Source organism: Trachypithecus francoisi, unplaced genomic scaffold (genome assembly GCF_009764315.1).
Source record: "Trachypithecus francoisi isolate TF-2019V2 unplaced genomic scaffold, Tfra_2.0 Lachesis_group13, whole genome shotgun sequence".
Taxonomy (NCBI): domain Eukaryota; kingdom Metazoa; phylum Chordata; class Mammalia; order Primates; family Cercopithecidae; genus Trachypithecus; species Trachypithecus francoisi.
Genome location: NW_022681458.1, coordinates 80,651,875 through 80,673,416, shown reverse-complemented (window position 1 = coordinate 80,673,416; position 21,542 = coordinate 80,651,875). Strand labels below are relative to the sequence as shown.

General features: G+C 36.1%; 1 protein-coding gene and 1 long non-coding RNA gene across 5 annotated transcripts in view; one reads left to right on the top strand and one right to left on the bottom strand.

Annotated features, from left to right (window-relative positions):
* Window positions 1-20,642, top strand: part of SLC4A10 (solute carrier family 4 member 10) — a 395,086-nt gene extending 374,444 nt beyond the window's left edge. Inside the window, exons 22-26 of one of the 3 annotated variants that reach the window (XM_033231304.1) lie at window positions 335-457; window positions 9,734-9,801; window positions 12,252-12,368; window positions 13,246-13,284; window positions 18,552-20,642. In XM_033231304.1, coding sequence (XP_033087195.1) covers window positions 335-457; window positions 9,734-9,801; window positions 12,252-12,368; window positions 13,246-13,258 — 321 coding nt within the window. In that variant the 3' untranslated portion in view covers window positions 13,259-13,284; window positions 18,552-20,642. The remainder of the gene's footprint in view (window positions 1-334; window positions 458-9,733; window positions 9,802-12,251; window positions 12,369-13,245; window positions 13,285-18,551) is intronic. The other 2 variants (XM_033231305.1, XM_033231303.1) reach the window with 2 other exon arrangements.
* LOC117094949 lies at window positions 290-14,981 on the bottom strand. Of its 2 annotated transcripts, none has more exons than XR_004441742.1 (3): window positions 14,868-14,981; window positions 691-769; window positions 290-446 (listed from the first exon to the last, which is right to left on the bottom strand). It is a non-coding gene; the product is annotated as an uncharacterized LOC117094949 (long non-coding RNA). The 2 variants fall into 2 exon arrangements; XR_004441743.1 differs by having other exon boundaries at window positions 702-769.
* Window positions 20,643-21,542: the final 900 nt, after the last annotated feature.

The following is a 21,542-nucleotide window of genomic DNA, read 5'->3' as shown; positions in this document are numbered from 1 at the left end:
ATAGATAAGAATGTTCTAGTGTTAATTTAATATAGTATAAACTATTAACTACATGTATTTAAGGAAACAGTCAAATTCATTTTATATATATTTTTTAAATAGCTTATTTAATTGACTCTCATATTGGGTAAAATCATAGTCATTATTTTGGGGATGTAGTAAGAAAAGAAAATGAAGGAAGCAGAAGACTAGATGTTTTATACATATATATCTTTAATTTTTACTTTAATCTCAGGCCTAATAGAAATTGTTTCTACCAGAAACCATACAGGCAAATCTACACCTCTCGCTTTAATTTTTTTTCCACTTTAAACTAGTTTATTATTTACTTCAGGTGTTAGCCCTGGTATTTGTAAGAAAGTTGATGGACTTGTTATTCACGAAGCGGGAACTCAGCTGGTTGGATGATTTAATGCCCGAGAGTAAGAAAAAGAAACTGGAAGATGCTGAAAAAGAAGTAAGAGCAAAATCAATGTTTTGTAAAGAAAGAAAAAAGAAACATAGTAATATTTCTTTGCAAAACTAAATTATTGTTTTTATCTTTATACAGTTGTGTCTTTAGACAGTGATCACTAATAACCACAAGTAGACTAGTTTGGAAGTTTAATGTTTAAAATGATAAAGATGTGAACAGAGAGAGAACGAAGATCTTACAGGAGGAAACCAAATCCTAATGAAATACAGAAATACCTTGTACTAACCCTCCAAATTGTAAGGCTCATTTTTCTGATTCCTTCCCCATGGATGGCGGAAACTTGCTGATACTTAACTATTTCCAAATTATGATCATGCAATCATTGTTTTGTTGTTACATATGTGAGAATAAAAAGAAGAGACATTATTACTGTTGGCATTTTCCTAGGGAACAGAGTTTTAATCAAAATATTCTAATGAAGAATTATTTATTCTTGAAATAGGTGAAATGTTTACTAGGAAAAATGTTGATCTGATTTGCTTTCGAAATGATTTAAGATTGAGTAGATGTTGGAGAAACTTCTGGAATTTATTTTTACAGGCTACTTATTTATTTTATTCTATTTTATATAGTATAACAATGTATTTTAAGTTTCATGGCATATTTAAAGTTTATATCTAAGCCTAAGTCTATTTTGAAAGCTACTTAATCAACATTTTTTTAAGTATATAAAAATTACAAAGAGTGTAAATGAGGGGAAAATAAGAGCCCATACAATGTAAAACAACAAAATTTTCACATAAATAGAAATGAAATTGAAATAAAATATTCGATGAGAATTAAGCTATCTTTCTCTATAAGTAGTCAGTAAATGTATCAACTTTCTATTTTCTCAAACCATAGATATATCTCCTATTTCCTTTGGGGAATTCATTTGCAGATGTTTTGGAGGTCTTAGTCATTTAGTAAGGTCAGATCAGGCTATAAATCAAATGAGGTTTTTTTCTCAGAAATTTCTACCAATATGGCTACATAATGTGTGATTGGTAATTCCCTTACTCTACATGGTGTTCTATCACTGACAATGGATTCCCACAGATAGAGATTCATCATCATCATGATGTGTCTTAATTCTGTAAGAATATTTCAATTTTTCCAAATATTGTAGATGGCAATACTTAGAATCATACTTCTAGTAATATTAATGTTAACACTAAGGATCATATTATACAATTGTTATTACTTTTGTTCTATTTGATATATTCTTATTTAAATATTAGTGCTTTTTAAGAAAATAATACTTTGAGTCAGGCACGGTGGCTCATGCCTGTAATGCCAGCAGTTTGGGAGGCTGAGGCAGGCAGATCACGAGCTCAGGAGATAAGACCCAACATGGTGAAACCCCATGTCCACTAAAAATACGAAAATTAGCTGGGCATGGTGGCGCACACCTGTAGTCTTAGCTACTCAGGAGGCTGAGGCAGGAGAGTCACTTGAACTGGAGGCAGAAGTAAGCCTGGTGACAGAGCGAGACTCCGTCTCAACAAAAAACAACTTTGACTAGGATATTTTGATAGTCTCTATTTCTTTTTAGGGCTTTAGTAAATGTTTGCTTTCATCCTCAGATACTTTTCAAGAAAAATATAGTATAATTGGGCACAAGTTAAATTTAAATAAAATGGACACTAGAACACAGAAATACTAAAACCTTAAATTATCCGTATTTGATGTAAATAAAATTATTGACATCAAACACAACACCCAACAAGGTTTAAATTAATTTAATTTTGATGAAAAAGCTCTTGGCTATGAGCTTCCCTTCCTGTCTTTTTGATAATGTCAGAACAGCAGACCCTTGAATAATACAGCATTGTTAATAATGTTGATGAAAAAAAAAAAAAAAATCCCTGGCCAGGGCCACTGTCTGTATGGAGTTTGCACATTCTCCTCATATCTGTGTGGGTTTTCTCTGGACACTTCAGTTTCCTCCCACATCCCCAAAATGTGCCCATTAGGTTCATTGGCGTTCCTACATTGGCTCAGTGTGAGTGAATGTGGGTGTGTGTGTGAGTGTGTGCTGCAAGGGAATAACGTCTTGGCCAGTCTTCGTTCTCATCTTGTACCCTGAGCTGCCAAGATAGGCTCCAGCCACCCTCGACCTTGAACTGGAATAAGTGAGTTGGAAAAGGAATGAATAAATGAATATAAATGACTGTAAAATAAAAATTCATCAAGTATACGATAATCACACAAATGTACAAAAACAATTTGGTATGAAAATGCTCAGTGAACACAGCCATATTTGCTATTGTTTTTGAAGTGCTTGGCGGTAGGTTGTGCTCCTTACAATTTTCACTTTGCAAACATTTATTCCTTGATTTGATCCATCCCCACTATGACCTCAGTCATTCACTGACTCACCAGAAATTTGTTAATTCAATATCTTACGTGCTTTATTAATTTTTCTTACATGTTTGTATAGCTCACATTTATTTCAATGTTTAATATTAAAAACATTTGGGTCTTTAGTTAGAAGTTTGGTGATGTTTTTGTCACCAGAAATTGCCATAGGAATTTAACTCTTGTTTATATCAATTAGCCTGTGGTAAAATTGATTTTATTTGTTCTTTACTTTACTTAATGTCACAGTCTCCAAGAAGCTATCAACAACTTTATGTGAGCACTTACTATACTATTAATTATACTCAAGCAGTAACTTACATATGTAATTTTGCTTCATTTTTCTGCCTTTTTTTGTTAACTGTTTTTATTGCTTCTGGAAAAGAAAAGAACACAGCCCAGACATATAATCACCTCTTTCACAGTATTCTCCTTAGATCATACTCATACCGTAAAACATTCTTGCCTTTTAGAAGTTCACAAAATGAAAAATGATATGTAATCTATTATGTAATGTTTAATATTTTTCTGATTGTAATTCAAAGAAAATTTCAGATTCTCCTTTTATTCTTCTGTGAAATAGGAGAGAACAAGCTTAATAATAATTGTGAATTTATTAGAATTTGCCATTCCCACTTCCCAGAACCACTCACATAGCTATGCATATATGGTACTTATATGTGTGTGTGCCATATGCCCATTTTGGAATTTATGAATCTCATAGGGCAGAGAACATATGTAATCAGTGTCTAATGTTTTTATATTATATATCCACTGCACTTTAATGGGCATTTACTGTTCTCTGATTATGAAGATAAAGATTTTGGAAGTAACTAAATATTACTAAATTTCCTAGAACTCATGCTTTCTGAAAAGACACAAAAATAGATTAAAGATTTACTGGGCAATTTTACTGCTAAATCCTTCATATCCAAGTTAGAGGGAAAAGCCTCGTAGTACATTAACTAGGCAGGTTTATAGATCTTTAAAATCTCAAATGGATTAATATGATGATACTTTCATGTGATCCTCAGTGCATGGAAAGAAACAAGAAAACCAATAATACAGTCAAGAAATAATCTATAATTGAACAATAAAATACAGCTCTGACAGTGCAAAGACAGCTAATTCTTCATCAAACAGGAGAGAAAAAAGGAAGTTTAAAGAGTTTCACTTTCTAGCTTAGAATTAGTATTCAAAGAGTATGGTCAGTAAAGACAGTAGGAAGATTTAGGAAGAACTATACTAAAAGTTCAGTTCCTGGTTGATTTTCTACTTGTTTGCCCAGATCTTGGTATTCTATTTTCTTGAGGCTTACAGACTCGGTGGAAGGATGTGATCTTACCGTGGCATCTTATACTAAGGCCCAGTCTTCTAGGAGATTGTGTGTTAAGGTGGTAAATGGACAAGTTCTCCAGAAATGTTGCATTTCTGCAATTGCTCAAATTAATTGAGTAACTTTGATCATGAACTGGCAAGATGGTAAATAGCAGAAATGTCTCAGCTCCCTGAGACTTGAATTTAAAGTAGGCTCACCTCTTGTCCTTTTGATGATAGATACAAGCTTGTACCTTTAGCCTCCAGGGTTTTCCTATCAGTAGCCCATTTCTGGTCTTATGGCACTGAGAAAACATTCATTTGACCTTAAAATTCAATAATGAGTTAAGCAGAATAAATAGCTACACAGGCCAGTCCAAGGTCGCAGAGCTTCTGTTCCAAATTTTCATGTACTTCATGCATATGCATATGCATATGCTTCAGTTTTTAGAAAGAAAGGATTATAATCAGGGTAGAAATGAATATTGGAACCCTGACATTTTGCACATTGCTCTGTGTAAAGGGAAGACTGCAGAATCAAATTCTGGATGTCCAAATGTGCTCAGAGTACCAACATGCCTTCCTTCCTACTTAAATATTCTCTAGGCCATTGTACACATTTGACAAAAGGCTACTTACTGTTAAAGGCAGAAAATCCCAGCAGAATGTTTGCTCCTGGGTAGGAGGAAAGGGAGTTAGTGTTGGATAAATCCTAGAAATTCTACTCTGTGGAAGTGATCATGATAGTGATACTTCTTGATTTACCGGGGCTTCACTCTAACATAAACTATAGGGGAAAACAAGAAGAGGGCAAATGGGAACCTGTGATCCCAATGCAGGATCATGAAAAAGGCCAAGAAAACATAAAAGCAATCAAAAACAAGTGCAGCCAAACAAATTACAGAGGATGTCTTACTGGTAAGATAGATCAGAATTGGTTATGGATTTGGAAAGCATGGCCAAATTATTACACAGAGAAATACCATTTCTAATTGAATCTTAGGGTGGGGCAAGCATATTCTTCTTCCATAAGCAGTGGTTGCCCAAAGTATGGTTCCAGAACCACTGCCACATCAGCCAACACCTGGCAACCTAGAATGCAAATTCTTGGGTGTTACTTCAGATCTATTGAATCAAAACTCTGGGGATGGGGCCAGCCATCTCTGTTAATAAGACCTCCAGGTGATTCTGGTGCTAAAGTTTGAGATAAGTCCTTTCCTAAAACCACAGAATCAAATATAATCTTCTAAATACAAGAATACTCTATCAGAATTTTTTACTTAACAGTAATTTACACAATTGCTTAGAGACACAGAATCAAATATTCTGATGAAAAATATATGTCACATTTATGTATTGATATGAACTCTATATGGACCCTCCATTTTTCCTTTTCCACTTTCATTGTTAGTCTTATGTATTGGCTCTTCTATCCGTTGGAAATCATAAGTAATACCTATTATAGAAATAATAATTGAGGTTTTCAAAGATTATATGTTTATGTAATGTTTGCAGCATTGTCTATTCTATTAGTAGTTGAGGAAGAAAATGGTTTGACACTTCTATGTTCTGTAGACTTTGTTTTACTCTTGGGCAAAATAAAAGGGTTGAGCTTAACTTCTGAAGAATCTTCCATTTCTTATGATGTGAATTCTAAAATTGCTGAATATTTTCCCTCTCTAACACTCTAAGCATACTTGTGAATATTGGTCTCTGCTGCCGTTGTTTGTACTTTAAGATATTTGAGGGCTCCTACATAGATATACACTGTGTCTGAAAATGGATGTAGCTGTAAATGTAACCTATTTCACTAAAGGTAATTAAAGGGTAACTATCTTTGTTATTTGTTAAGTATCATGATATATGAATCATAATTTTAATGTTATCACTAAATACAATTCAAATTCACGATGTAATTCGATATGTAACACCCTATTATCAAACCACACCAGGATTTGACTTCAGTTTATCTCTTCCGCCTCTACTCAGCACAGACTTTTGGCTCCAACCAGGCTCGTTGTTCACTGTCATGCAAACACATCTTATTTATTCCTCACTTTTAGGGTTGGCCTACATTGTTTCCTCCCACCTAGGGTTTCTTCCTTGCTACAACCTTGACTTTGGTACTTTTCATAATGATCCCTTTAATTTTCTGAGAGTCGAGTTTATAGCTTTCTTTTCATTGTTATACACCCAGTACGTAACAGACTACCTGCCCTTGAATGGATCAATTAATAGCCCCCGGATTATTCTTCTTGCTGACTATGTGCATAGCACATAATACATGCTCAATAAATATTTGAGCGTTCTGGAGTAGACTTGTTTTTCTAAGCCTCAGTTTTCTTGCCTTGTACTGGACGTAGCATTAATTGTCCTTCACTTATTTTATATCTGAAAACTGCTTTGGCTATCTTAATTAAAAGGTGACATTTAAATCATAGCATAAACACCCCGCTAGTTAAACTGGTGAACTCTCTCAAAGGTTCTTGGGTAAACTTTCATCATCATCCCCTTAACATCTTCCCCATGTTGTAGCTTCACAGAGAACAATTAAGAGCTGAATGGAACTTGTTTTAAGGTACTTTTCTGACTTCTAAGCTGGCAGCTACTCAGTTAGCTTTGTGCTCTCACTGTCTCTTTCTTTTCTGATCTGATTGAGATAACCTAGGTTGTGGCTGTCGTGACGGCTACTGCCTGATTTGACTGCTCCTCCTCAGAAAGCCTCAATTTTTGGCTTTCTCACAGTGCTGCCGGGATGCAGCCGGCCCTCCATCCCCGCGCTCCGGGGCCCACCCAGCTTCCTTCTGGCACTGAAGGCAGCGGCTGCTCTGCCACCCTTCTCTTCAGATAAGCATGGCTTGGAAAAGCTATCTTTAGAGGTGATGAGTTTTTGTTTGGATAGAATTATGACTAGTATAAAGCCCACACATGCTAACAAGCCACAGAGTGCAAAATAATTATTGAAAGCAATTTGAGAGAAAAGTGGAAAATCATCTGAAGAAAAACCAAAATTGTTCCCAAAGCTTTGGTCCAATTTTTTGCTGTTAGATTGAATCTTGAACATTTGTTTTCTGCTGCCAGGTAACCTAAGCACCAATGGCACTGTTCTTCTCTTCAGCTTTTTTTTGCATTTTACTCTTTCTTAAACCATTCTACCTTGCTTCTTGACATTTTACTCTTGATTAGCCAGAAGTGATACCATATACCAGGCTTCACCTTTCAGTGGGCAACCAAGGAAAGAATTGCATCTTGTCTTTGCTTATGTAGCCTTTGGTATCACTGAGTGTCTACTTTTTATGTCCCTCCATGTACCTTAAGATAACCTTTGCTATAGAAAAAGGAACCTTTTCTACCTGAAATGATGCATATGCTCTGCCCATGACTGCCAGGATGTGCCTACAAGATATATTATGTATGTAATATATTTCATATATTATGACTAACTCAGTTGTAAGGCAAGCCTCAATCTAGGCTGCAGATCAGCTCTGCTAAAATGCCTGAATGGATGATTTCAAACCAATGGTAATCTCCATTCACCTTGACTTAGTTCTGATAGTGTGGCCAAATGACAAGGAGAATAGGCACAATATACAAGTAGAATACATTTGATAGGCCCTAAAAGAAAACTTTCTCCTTTAAGAACAGCAAAGAGAGAAAATAAAATTAGTTACCAGAATGCAAAAGGGTAATGCACATGCCATTAGCTTCACAGAGAACAAATACAACATAGGGTTTCTGGGGAAAGCTTCTAAGCATGGAAGTAGCAGAGCTCATGCAGTCTCTGGCATCTCCATTATCCCGAAGCATAGAGCAGGCATAGAGATTCTGTATGCACCGCAGCCGAAGTCCCAGGAGAGAGGGGCTTTCCTTGACCAGCATGGGAGAGTACTCCAAGAGAGAAATGAGATCTGCTCCCACATTGCATTGTATGTTCATAGGTTAGCTGAAGAGGCACTAGAAAACACTTGTTTCTTTAGATAACAAGAAATATGGCATGGAATATTCAGACTATGGGATATCCGAGAGGGGGTCAAGGTCTGGTTACTAAGGACACTAGGAAAAGTCTTGCATGCCGGGAATAATAAAATCAGCCAAAGATCAAGGTGTCTCCGGAAGCTGGTTCAGGCCGGCTTAGCTCTGCTAAGCTACTGAAAGAGGAAATGAGCCTTTGGAGTCATCCCCATTTTCTTTCATCAGTTTCCATTTGGGCAGTGGGTCAACTCGTTTTTTATGTTTATAGATCTTAAAATTCCATTTCTGGAGTTAGAACCAGTAGTTCTAACTTTTTAAATGGCCTGAAGTAATTATTTGAACTGACCCATTTTAAAATAAATGTATTAAATAAAAGCTACAATCTATAAATAACTGTCTTTTTTTGGTTCATGGAAAAATTTTGATGATAACATTATTTGAAAACGAAACCAGAATTTTTCGGTATGGTAGCTGTAAGATTATCTTCATCCCAAAGATTTAGTTTTAAAATGCTATGTATGAAGAAATGCATGTATGAACATAAAAATCATTTCCACCCTTTGAGGAAAGATGGAATATTGTCATTATAAGAATAAAGTTGAAGTGTAAAACAAAAGCCCAAAACACATCCAAATGGAGTCAAACCTTCCATTTCCTCCTCTCTCAGGACACATCTCTGTTTTGATCCATACAGGAAGATATTAGCATCTTTTACTGTCTCTTTCCAACTCTCGAGAGTAGTGGTTCTTTAAATATGGTCACCAGACCAGCATAATCAACATCACCTGGAAACTTGTTAGAACTAGAACTTCTTATGCCCTCTATACTCCAGACTTACGGAGTCAGATCTTCTGGGGAATATTGCTAACAAGCCCACCAGGGAATTCCGATGTAAACTGAAGTTTGAGAACCACTGTTCTGAGTATATTTCTCATCTCCTCCTCATAGAACATTCCAGGAATATAATTTCACCTTTATAACAATAAAACTGGGCCGGGCGCGGTGGCTCAAGCCTGTAATCCCAGCACTTTGGGAGGCCGAGACGGGTGGATCACGAGGTCAGGAGATCGAGACCATCCTGGTCTACACGGTGAAACCCCGTCTCTACTAAAAAATACAAAAAACTAGCCGGGCGAGATGGCGGGCGCCTGTAGCCCCAGCTACTTGGGAGGCTGAGGCAGGAGAATGGCGGGAACCCGGGAGGCGGAGCTTGCAGTGAGCCAAGATCGCGCCACTGCACTCCAGCCCGGGCTACAGAGCAAGACTCCGTCTCAAAAAAAAAAAAAAAAAAAAAAAAAACAATAAAACTGATTATATCACCCATACATTTTTCTTAGGAAGATTAATTTTTTTAAATATGCTTAGAAATTAACATGTTTTTTATTGAGTGACATGAAGGAGATTGTTGTTAGCATTTAAATTACTTTGTGTTATGAGACTCTCATTAATTACTTCTGTTCTTGGTAGCTGATACTTTATTGAAAGGACCTATGCTAACATTAATAAATACAAACAGAGTGGAAGGTCTTGAGGTTAATGAGATAATGAAACATTAATTTGTGTTTCTTCTTTAATGTAAAATGGAGACTCATCAGGTTCACTTTATATACTTTACATTTGTCTTTTCAGGAAGAACAAAGTATGCTAGCTATGGAAGATGAGGGCACAGTACAACTCCCATTGGAAGGACACTATAGGTAAGACATAAATTTAAAAACACATCAATTTAAGTAATACATTGTTATATACTTTATTTAAGAATTTCATACTGTGTAGATCCTCAGAGAGGTTTCTTGAATTTGTATTAGAGTAGAAAGAACTAAGAGTTAGATAACCTGGGCCCTACTACTAAGTTTTGCCAATAATAGCTGTGTGACTATAATCAAATTGCATTACATGAAGTGAGGCAGGAAGCTGTTGTCTGAAGTCTTTCCTTCTCCTGTTTTATAATGTGTATGGAAGATCCCTTTCATATTCTCAGAAAGTAGTACCAGAAGATAGATCAAGGGTCATTTTTGGTATAAATGACCTAGGTATTCACTAAGTTGATCACAATTAAATGTTTTAACTCTGGGAATTTGCCCCTAAAAAAAGGAATTTCCAAAAAGATAATCTATTTCTTAAGTTAAATGATTCAGTCATATCAGTCATTTTAGGAAATATTTATGCAATTCTCCAAAATTTGCTAATCTTTATGTACAAAGACATCGCAGAAGAAAGCAAACTACTGAAGTTATAAAGAAAACATTTGCAAACATTTGGCCCAAAATTCTCCCCTCTCTCTCTCTTCTCTGTCTCCCTCTCAATATAGTTTAGTTTAAATAGTTTTCTTGTACAATTCTAAGTATCAATTAGTGCCCAATTTTATAGTCTCAAAGTCTTTATGAATAATTTCAGGTTATGCCAATAAAAATGCAGAGACTTTTCCTGAGAAGGGAATTTGTCATAGTGTTAAAAACCAAAATAGGAGATAATTTTCTAGATCTTTAGGGTTTGACTCTAAAATCATATTCCCTAGAATTAAAAAAATATATAATCGTCTCCCACTTAAGAGGGAGCACAAGTATAAAATGTTTTACCTTTTTTTTCTTTTTTACAACATTTAAATTTTAAAATCCTGTTGATTGTTTAGTTGAACCAGCATATTTCCAAGTGTATTCAGTAGAAACCTAGTCTCATGTGGTACCACTCTCAAAAGGGCTGTGTGGTTAAATAAATTTGAAAAAAATGTTCCCAACTGCACTCCAGTTTGAAGATTCACAATGCATATTAGCATATGAAACAATCTAAGTAGTGCTGCTGCATTTTAAAAAAAAATTGTATAGCTGCCTTCAATCAAGTATTTTTTAAAATCTTTTGCTCAGAAGACTCTTCCTCATGTAATATCATGAAAAATGTCTATTCCACTTGATGCTTTTTTTAAGAAAGTAGTCAATCTGATGCTTTGAATTACCAGGAAATTATCTTTCTATGAAGACCAAAACAGTTGGAGGATTTAGAGGAACTGAAGAACACATTTCCAGATTGGGCAAGAGAGGGAGACCCAAGGTTTTGCTCCTCTTAAAAGTTGCATTTGTTCCTCTCTTGTGACCTATCACCAATCAGGGTCATATGAAAAGGTGGCATTTGAACAAAGAAGGGGCAGGGTTGCTCCATGTGAAAGGACATGATGAGCAGAGGGAAGAGCAAGGACAAGGCCCCCAGGCAGCACCATGCCCATTGTGTTCCTGAACAGTCAGAAGGCTACTGCATTGGTGCTGGAAAGGAATGAGCAGGGGTGCAGTAGCAGGAGGTGAAATCAGAGTGAGGTGGGGACAGAGCCTTTAGGCCATTATAAGGACTTGGCATTGACTCTGAGTGACTGGGAGCCACTGCAAGGTCTGAGCAAAGGAGGGAAGTAATCTGGATTTTATGATGTTAGGGGCAAGAGTTTAAGCCATGGACATGTGGAACCCATTCTCTGTAATTTGAAATGAATTAAGAATACCACAGGCCAAATCGGTATCCATACAACTAGCATATTTTCTTTAGATTTTTTTATTTTTCACAGATTGTTTTCAATAATTAAGAGAAATATTCAATACTTCTCCATTTTTAATTATCAAAAACACTGTACAATAAACAAATTGGGGCATATACATACAATGGAACATTATCCAGGTTTAAAAAGGAGGAAATTCTGACATATGCTACAACATGGATGAACCTTGAGGATATTATACTAAATGAAATAAGCCAGTCACAAAAAGACACATACTGTATGATTCTGCTTATATGAGGCACTTAGAGAAGTCAGAAACCTAGAGACAGAAAGTGGAATGGTGGTTGCCAGGGACTGGAAGGAAGAGGAAAGGGAGAGTTATGGTTTAGTAGGTATGGAGTTCCAGTTTTATAGGATAAAAAGAATTCTGGAAATGGACGGTGGTGATGGTTGCACAACATTATGAATGTATTTAATAACCCTGAAATGTACTTTTAAAAATAGTTAAGGTAGTACATTTTATGTTGTGTGTATTTTACCACAATTTAAAAATTGGGAAAAATGCTCTCCGTAGATATATGATTTTCTTATATTTAGTTTCTGTCATTGAAAAACTGCAGTTACTATGTAATGCTTATTATTTCATTTGGGGAAACTCCTGTCTAGAGATGATCCATCTGTGATCAATATATCTGATGAAATGTCAAAGACTGCCTTGTGGAGGAACCTTCTGATTACTGCCGATAACTCAAAAGATAAGGAGTCAAGCTTTCCTTCTAAAAGGTTTGGATTTTAAAATAATAAGAATTTATACTAATTCCAGTTGTTTTTTGACATAAACCATAAGCAAAAGAATAATATTGGTTTCCATCAAATTTAGATCTAAAATATTCCAGAAAATTCTTTCTGAAAGTGGGTATAAATTGTAATTATTTCAAATGTTGGTATGTTTTTCAACATCTCCCTTTCAAATTAATAACTTACTCCAAAGCTATTACTGTGGTGCGGTAACTGTGCTAGAAATGAGTCACAATGCATGACATTTTTGGACATTCATCTTAGCCTACTATTTTTCAGTATGATTTTATTTTATTCCCTCATCACTCACTTCCCCCAGGACCCCTTTGGATGTCTGGCCACATTTTGCACTCGCTTATTTTCCCTTTTTTAGACTGATATGCATTGTGTGTGTTTTTATATTTATATTTTATAAATATGCATACATGTTTATATTTAGTGTAGCCCTAGTCCTGATTCCAACACCCTGAAAAGTCTTCCCTAAACTTCTTATCCCAAAACTTTCAACTCCTGAAAGTTCTATCCATTCTTACTTCTCTGTATGTAAACGTACAAACAACTCCTGCAGTTGTGGATGGTAGTTTTAAGTGCATGCTGGGGGAAGAGTGTGTCCCTAAATATCAACAGTCATCATAGGATTTCCAGCTGAATTTTCCAGGATTTATAAATAAGAGTTCAAATCACCCAGTCTAGATGCTGATCTGAAGAAAAAGGAATTCGTATGTTTTGCTAATATCTCTTTTTGTTAGAGAGTGATTGAGGGATTTGGGACAGTGTTTACTGTAATTATTAAGTTCCTTTATTTTCATAACCTTAAATTAACTTTTTCTACTTAATTTTTATATTACATTTTTGTCATAAGCTCCCCTTCCTAATCACTCTAGAAGCTGATTCCCCAAAGGTAAGACCCTCTCCCTCAAACCTATTCCTTGGTTGCATTTCCTTATGTTAAATGGTGTCTTCTAGAAACCTGGTCAGTCTATGTCCTCTGTGTGAGTTTTGGGGAGGCAAAAGGCATGGAGAGTGTTGGGCTCAGATCCAGTAGCAGACTAAGTTTGATGGTATTTCTGTAACGACTTAGCTCTTTAAGTTAGTCTGAAACTTGAATAAACTTTATTCCTTCCTTGATTTATACAGATGCATCATGTATAATCAAAAAGTTTCACAGAACTATAGTTAGTAATGGCATCAAATTTATGGATAGGGAAAATTAAATTTGTCCCTTTAAGAGATTGAAAAGCTCACTGGGTGCAGTGGCTCATGCCTGTAATCCCAGCATTTTGGGATGTCAAGGTGGGCGGATCACTTGAGGTTAGGAGTTCAAGACAAGCTTGGCCAACATGGTGAAATCTCCTCTGTACTAAAAATACAAAAAAAAAAAAAAAAAAAAAAAAAGCCAGGCATGGTGGTGGATGCCTGTAATCCCAGCTATTTGGGAGGCTGAGGCAGGAGGATCGCTTGAGCCCAGGAGGCAGAGGTTTCAGTGAGCTGAGATTGTGCCACTGACTCCAGCCTGGGCAATAGAGACTATAAAAAAAAAAAAAAGAGAGAGCGAGAAATTACAAAGCTGAGAGCCTCCATTATGTACCACCATGCCTCCAAACTGGCAAGCTGTATCTCACTTCATGAGACATCACTGGAAACAGGGGCAAGAGAAAGAGGCTACATTAGACTTGGAGAATATATCTCTTATTGCTGGTTTTTGTCACCCCAAAATGGCATGCTGCTTCAGTGTCATCTCTATACCAAACAGTATAAACAAGACAAGACAAATAGCAGGTATATATAGACTCTTCATCCCAGAAGCTGGGAATTAGTTCTCTCTCTCTCTCTCTCTCTCTCTCTGTCTCTCTCTCAACCACCTTTAATATTTACTACAAATAAAGATAATATATTAATAAATAACTCAATGGGCTCCCTCTCAAAGACTTTTGCTTGGTGTTTTCTGTCTTAATAGGACTTTAAAACTTTCATGTATTTCTTTGCTTGGCTCAGGACAAAGTAACATTTTATTCTAAAACATACTATAACTTCCTTTCTCAAAGATCCTTGCTACAGTTCTGATAAATATTTCTCATAGTAATTCTCTGTTTTGCTAGTACTTTTGAAGAAAATCAGAATTATGAGGACAGTTTCTCAAGCCCATTGCAATGTGTACTTGTCACGTGAAAAATATGACATTTCTCTGATTTTTTAAAAAAATGTTAAATCCAGGCTTATGAGCTGAAAATAAAATGCCTTTGATATGTGGAGAATTTGAAACAATCAAACCTGTAAAATTTTTTCTTCCTGTATTATATGGATTCAAAGTCCACAGTGGGTTCACGCTAGTGAACAATATAATGTGCTTTAAAGCAGGTCCAATTTTCAATAGACTATCCTTTATCTTTAGATGGAACTACTTGTTTCTTATAATTTAAATGTATTTTCACTAATGTGAGGTTCAAACTATTGTAGAATGAAAGTTTATCCAGCTTTCCTTACCTTTTGATGTGATCACATTTGTGGTTTTCCATGTGAGAAACATCCTTGGTAGGTAGTTAATCTCTTTTATCCTCATTACAGTAGAAACTCTGGCAGAAAGTATATGACTTACAGAATTCTAAAACCACTGATACTAATAAGGCTCCCAAAGCCACTTCCTTTTCATGGTATCTGTTAAAGGCTTTAAAACATCATGACCAGGAGCTGTGAAAATTTAGTACCTGGTAGAGTATCCATTGGCAAAAAGAGGCCCAAAGAGCAGGTTACTAGGGTCTGTATCTCCTGAGTCCTGAGCTGGCATCCATGCAACCTTTGACACCCCCATTCTGAGTTATTTTCCATCCTGTGCTATAATATGTGTCAGAGAAGCCTAGAAACCTGTTTTCATGGAATTTTGAATCCAAGTTATATTTTCTCAATTATATAATTCACTTTTTGTTGTCAAAAATATTTTATCTAGTTTAACTGACAGTAGAATCTAAGAACTAACTGCAAATTCTGTCTTATCTGAAGGATGTCTAATTTTGATCCTGATGTCATACATACGTGTGACAAGAGGCTCTGCAGCGTATTAAATGGGCTGGTGAAAATAGGGCTCATTAACGACCACATTGCATCAGAACAGGTTAACAACTGATCCATTTGATAAAACCCATACCCAAGATCAGTGTGTCTGGAGAAGGTCCTTGGCAATGTGAGGAAAAGCAGCACTTAGCTTTGCCTTGGTGACAGCGGCTAGTCTCTGGGACTATCCGCTCTACCCCCCAACACCCACCCCTGCACTCCCCCACCACCTTTTTCTATCCCAGATTCTCTTTCTTTGCTCTGATTGCCTAGGCTTGGGCTCTCTCATGACTTCTTGGAAATATTATTCATAAAAACGACTTTAGACTGGGCGCGGTGGCTCACACCTATAATCTCAGCACTTTGGGAGGCCGAGGCGAGCGGATCACTTGAGCTCAGGAGTTGAAGACCAGCCTGACCAACATGGTGAAACCCCATCTCTACTAAAAATGCAAAAATTAGTTGGGTATGGTGGTGCACACCTGTAATCCCACCTACTCAGGAGGTGAAGGCAGGAGAATCACTTGAATCTGTGAGGCGGAGGTTGCAGTGAGCCAAGATTGTGCCACTGCACTCCAACCTGGGCAACAGAGCAAAACTCTGTCTCAAAAACAAACAAACAAAACAAAAACAAACAAAAAACCACTGTTTTAGCGACGTTAAAAAGTAATAGTTTCACAGTTTACTTAGCACCAGGTCACTTTTTGCCCTCTCTTAAAATATTACTTCCTTATATTTTAAATTTTAACTCCTCAAAGGCAGGGACACTCTTATCTATCTTGTATTCCTAGGTCATTGTGGAGTTCCTGGCATATAATAGATATGTATGTTTATTACGATGACAGATAACAGATGCATAATACATGCCTGTTACAATGAAAGCTTAAAATTGATTGACCTCCACAAAAGTGAACGTAACAAGTAATTCAGAACAATAGATCCTAGAGGTCTTGAGCTGGTTATAAAATTTCTGCTTCATAGTTTGTGAAATCTAATCTGATACCAAAACTATGGTTATGATGAAGAGGGAAAAAAACCCCCAGTCTTTTAATAGGTTATTGTTTTGTAACCAAACAACCAAAGCAGGGAATCAGGAGGAAGCACATCTGTGGATCAAATTGATATTATGAATCTTTTTATTTACGGCTTGGTGACTAATAGTGCCACTTGGAACACATTCATTTATCAAAAGGTTATGGAACACCTCCTACGTTTCGAAGTATTGTGCACACAATAATTGCACATGTATAGAGACCAGTATGTTTCTGCCCTATAATCTCCTACAGATAGGATCTGTTATTCTATCTTTCAAAAAAATAAGAGTTCATTGGAATTGGGAATACCAGCCTCGGAATTCTGGAATTCACACTACAAGAGAACCTAGAGGCCATCTAGTCCAAAACCAGTTTTATAGATGACGAAACCAAGTCTCAGAGAGATTAAAAAACTAGTCCAAGGTCATGCAGCTCATTCTGAGCTTCTGAAAACTGAACCTAGATCTTCCAACACCCAGCCCAGTGCTCCCCTTTTTCATTGACTTTGTTTGGCAGAAGAGACTGGAAGGCAGGTAGAGCTTAAGGAAAAGTTAATTTGGAAAGCAGGAGAGCAGACACTTGTCATATAAAAGGAACTTAAAGTAGAAGAAAGTGAGTCATACAGATAGAGGAGTTAAAAATACGAGTTAAGGCTCTCAACACATCATGTGCACACTGTCATCTTTTCTCATGGAAGGAGAAAAGAAAAGGGAGAAAAGTTGCTTTGCTCTGACCTGTAAGTAGTATGTGCTGAGAAGTGTGGCAGGCACAAACCCGGGCGCCATAGACACGCGCTCACACCAGCTCTCAGAGCTGGCAGTGTGCCACAGATGGCAGAAGCTCCGGCACTTCTTACCTGATGGTGCCGGGTGGTGGTGACAACTGAGAAGGGCTGTTTCTAGCTTGAATTGGAGGAAAAACAATTTAAAAAACATACTCTTAGAATGTGTCTAAGTTATTGACCACTTAGAAAGCTGCACAGGAGTCCCAATAGAAAAATGGAGTTTTATTACTTTATTACTTGGAGAAGAGTTATAAAACCAAGGGTGCAGCCCATCATCAAGTGTTTCATAAATTTATATTAAGGACCGAAGTTAATAGTAAAAATGTATGGATTCTTCCAACCCAGGGCCTTAGTAGCTGGCTATGGGCTGCCCTTTGTGTCAGCAGTGGGGAGGGTCACATAGAAGCCTCAGATGAGGAGGGTTTTGCTGTGCGCTGCAAGTATCAGGGAGAAAGCATTTCTGCCCTCTCTGGAACATGGTGTGAGCTTCATCCCTGTAATGACATTATTTGAATTTTCCATGACAACTATCAGCATGAGAGTAAGAAAACTATACAATGGAAAAACCAAATAGACAAATAGACAAAAATGGTAGAGTCACGTGACCAGTTTGCTCAAAGTTTGGTAAAGTTAATGAGAGGGTGAGATGAAACAGAAGCCATTTGGGAATGAGTTTATCTGAGAATGACTGAGTTTTTCTGAGAAGCATCATTCCTCTGATGTACAGGGTAAAGGTTTGTCTGTAAAAAGATAGCACAGGTGTCTGGAGAGCAGCGTGCATGGTAACCTGTCCTCCAGGCCAGTGGAGCTATCTGTCTAACCTGGTCAAGGTACAGTCTTCATCAAAGGTCAAGATCCAGTCCATGCACAAGAGAGGAGCCATTTGCAGCAGAGCCCAGAAATGCCTCCTGCGACATCTTGTTTGTGTCATTTACTAGAGTTGGCGCTGTCTTAAGTTGGGGGCATGGCTGACATTTCCAACAATCATCAGTGAGTCACTTGCCCAAATGAGGACCATGGTATTAATCTTGCATGTTTCTGGAACTGTTTAAAAAATGTCTGATTTTTGTTGTTTATTGTCTGTTTTTGAATATCCCCTTCTCTGCAGTTCTTGGTTTCTATCTCACTGAGTGCAGAGGATTTTAATTGTTGCTGTCTATCTGTGCTTCGCAGCATGAGAGAGCAATGCCTAAGGGCTCTTGTGGTGCTTTGGGGTTGACGGGTTTTAAGTCTGAGCAAGCAGACCTCATTGTAGCCATGCTGGATTGGAGTAATAAATGTCTCCTTTTTTTCCTTCTGTAGCATTGAAAGCCGAAAAGAGAAGAAAGCTGACTCAGGGAAAGGTGTTGACAGGGAGACTTGTCTATGACTCGATCTTCAATTTATTTTTTACATATATATGAGAAGAGTGTCACAATTATTAATAAAACTGCTTTGATCATGTAGTGTAAATTCTGTCCCTCAACCCAAATCCACCTTCACACTGTAAGTAGTGCAATACTTGTTTCATTTCCGTGTTTAAACTTCTGAGCAGTGAGACACCCCTGTGAGCAGATACAACAGCCAAGGCAAGAATCTGTGTGTTCCTTGCTGTACCTTAGACATTTGTAAACTGGATTCTGATTGTCAGTTTTATGAGAGCAATAGCTTCCTTAAAGAGATAAGTCATATTTACCTAGTTTGTATTTTCCTACTTTAGTGACCTGAAGATGCCTGATAATTTCATTCAGAAGAATTTTTGAAAGGTTGTCTTACTTCTTTTTAGTTTTTATAGCTTAGTATTAGTGACTTATTTCAAAAGACCCAAATCAAAAAGTTAGTTTGAAAGCATTTTTTAATAATTGTATTTATGCATTTCCTTGATTTAATATGATACATTTAATACTTAACAATTTATATGTAACTAAAACTTAAAGTCACTTGAAAAAATATATAGAAACCTATTTACAACTTGTTAAGGAGAATCAGACATAATGCAGAGTTAAGTAGTATTTGCTTAAAATTCAAGTTGTGACTAATGATCAAATACTAGGCTTGTACGAAATGCTTTAGAAAAACTTTGTAACGGTTTTGTGGGATTTTTCAATATAAACCTTCATCAGAAATATGCTACATTTGTCTCCCACTGACAACAGATGTTTTCCAAATAAACATATACTTGTGGAATGCCACATGGTGAATCATTGTATGTGAAATTCCACTCCTGTACAGTTACTCTGCGGCTAATGGTCATGCACTGCTTAATGCTGGTCCTGAATCATGTTCTCATGTTAGACCAACAGGTGTCCAATTGTCATTTTTTTCCTGCAGTTTTTTTTTCCACTTTTAAATTAAATGCATGTTGTGGAAAAACAGTCTTTTAAAAGAAAATTTCAGATTCTATTTGAGAAGGTTCTGTAGATATTTCAGTCCATATAAAATAATACATCTTTACTAAACTTATATAAGGGGAGAGAAAGTTAAGAAGTTTTGGACATTACTAAAAATACAGTATTTCATTTCACTTTCAATGAATGTGAAGTTAATAAAACTAAATCTCATAATGCTCTTGCTTCCTAAGAATGAGCAGTAATCATCAACTTTATAATACTCCAATATTCCGTTACAATAATTCAGAGCCCTGTGGCTTTTACAGACTGTTAATTATGTACTCTGCTTGGAAGTGCACATGAAAAGTAAGGAAATGTTCCTCTTGTGATTAAACTAATGAGAGGAAATAAAATCAACAAAGCCTCCATTAAGTTCTACATTTTGATACCTTTTAAAAATTCCCCTCACAATTCTTTAAGGAGCCCCCCTTTTTATGGAACATGAGCCTAAAATTTATAGAAAGAAGAATTTTAAGTTAATAAAGTTCGTATTTATAAGTGCTGAAAAAATACAGAAACTTTCTGTTCCAAATGTGTTGCCTTTGTGTATTTTATAATACAGATACAACATTGTAAACATTTTCATTGTTTTATGATTTAGCCAGTGATTCCCCAAAGCAGTCTCTTAGTGTTTTAATATATTAATAACTGTTCTGTTGAAGATGATCATAGTGAATTTAAATCTTCACATGATCACCTATTTGAATAAGCAATCATATCCAATGAAATTCTGTATTTCTGAGTATTTTTATAGTCATTTTGTTCTTGTGTGAATTTTAAAGCTATCCCTATGTTAATCCTAATATTTTGAAATCATATAAAATATAAGAAAAATGTAATATTATATATTTACTTCTAATTTCAGATTCCTGGTCAAAATTACTGAATATCTTGAATGTAATTTAGCGAAAAGTTTAAGTAATGTGTAAATGTGACTAGGATATTGTGTTTTTCACAATTAAGAAATGTTATGTGGAAATAAATATTTATCCTAACTAATTTCCTTGCACATTTTAAATTGTGATACAAAAGTGTCTTGTCTTTTTTCTTTGTTTTAATTAGTAAATCAGTGTAAAACATTTTGATTGTTTGAATATACTATTTAAATTTAGACACCCCCAAAGCTAAGAACTCTTGGTAATATAAACAATTTAAGAGTATGTTTCAAGAGTAAACAATTTGAACTTTATGAACAGAAGATTATGAGAACTATATAAGGATATATCTACTCATTTTTCCAGACATGGGTGCAGATGACATTGTTTCTTATGTTAGGAAAAACCTCCAAGGTCGTTAGTAGTATTCCTCATTATTAGAACTCTATTTAGACTTCTGTTTTTAACTTCCATGGGGAAAGCATTTCCTAAAATTTGTCTCCTCCCTGTTTCTTACAAAAGTCAGATGGGACCATTATTCTTTTGGAGCCATCTGGCAGTGTGTTGTGGAGATAATTGCATTCAGAATTCTATCTAACCTACTGCTTGGTATTTTTCTCTTGACTACTGAGTTTACTTTGTAATTGCTCCTGTTTCACAGCCTACAATATTGGGAAGTTTTTTCCTGTGTAATATAATATAGAAATATATAATCTGAATGTCTCCTTGGTATAGTTTAAACCCAGAGTTTGATAGAAACTCTCCACTAATGATCCAAAAGCAACTTGTATTTCAACATGATTCCTAGATCTTTTAGGATTTTTGACTTTTAAAAGTGTGACTTACTCTGTTTTCTATGGCACTAACCTACCTCTGTTTTGGCTTAACTTTAGCCTATTTGCTCCTGGGCACTTGTCTATTTTCCTATCATTGCAAGAGTGCGTTCTAATTTTTCTAATGTATTAGTATCTATCTCATATATTCACACAATGAAATGAAATGAAATGAGATTACAGCCATTTGAAAGTTTTATGAGAGTCATTTGGATA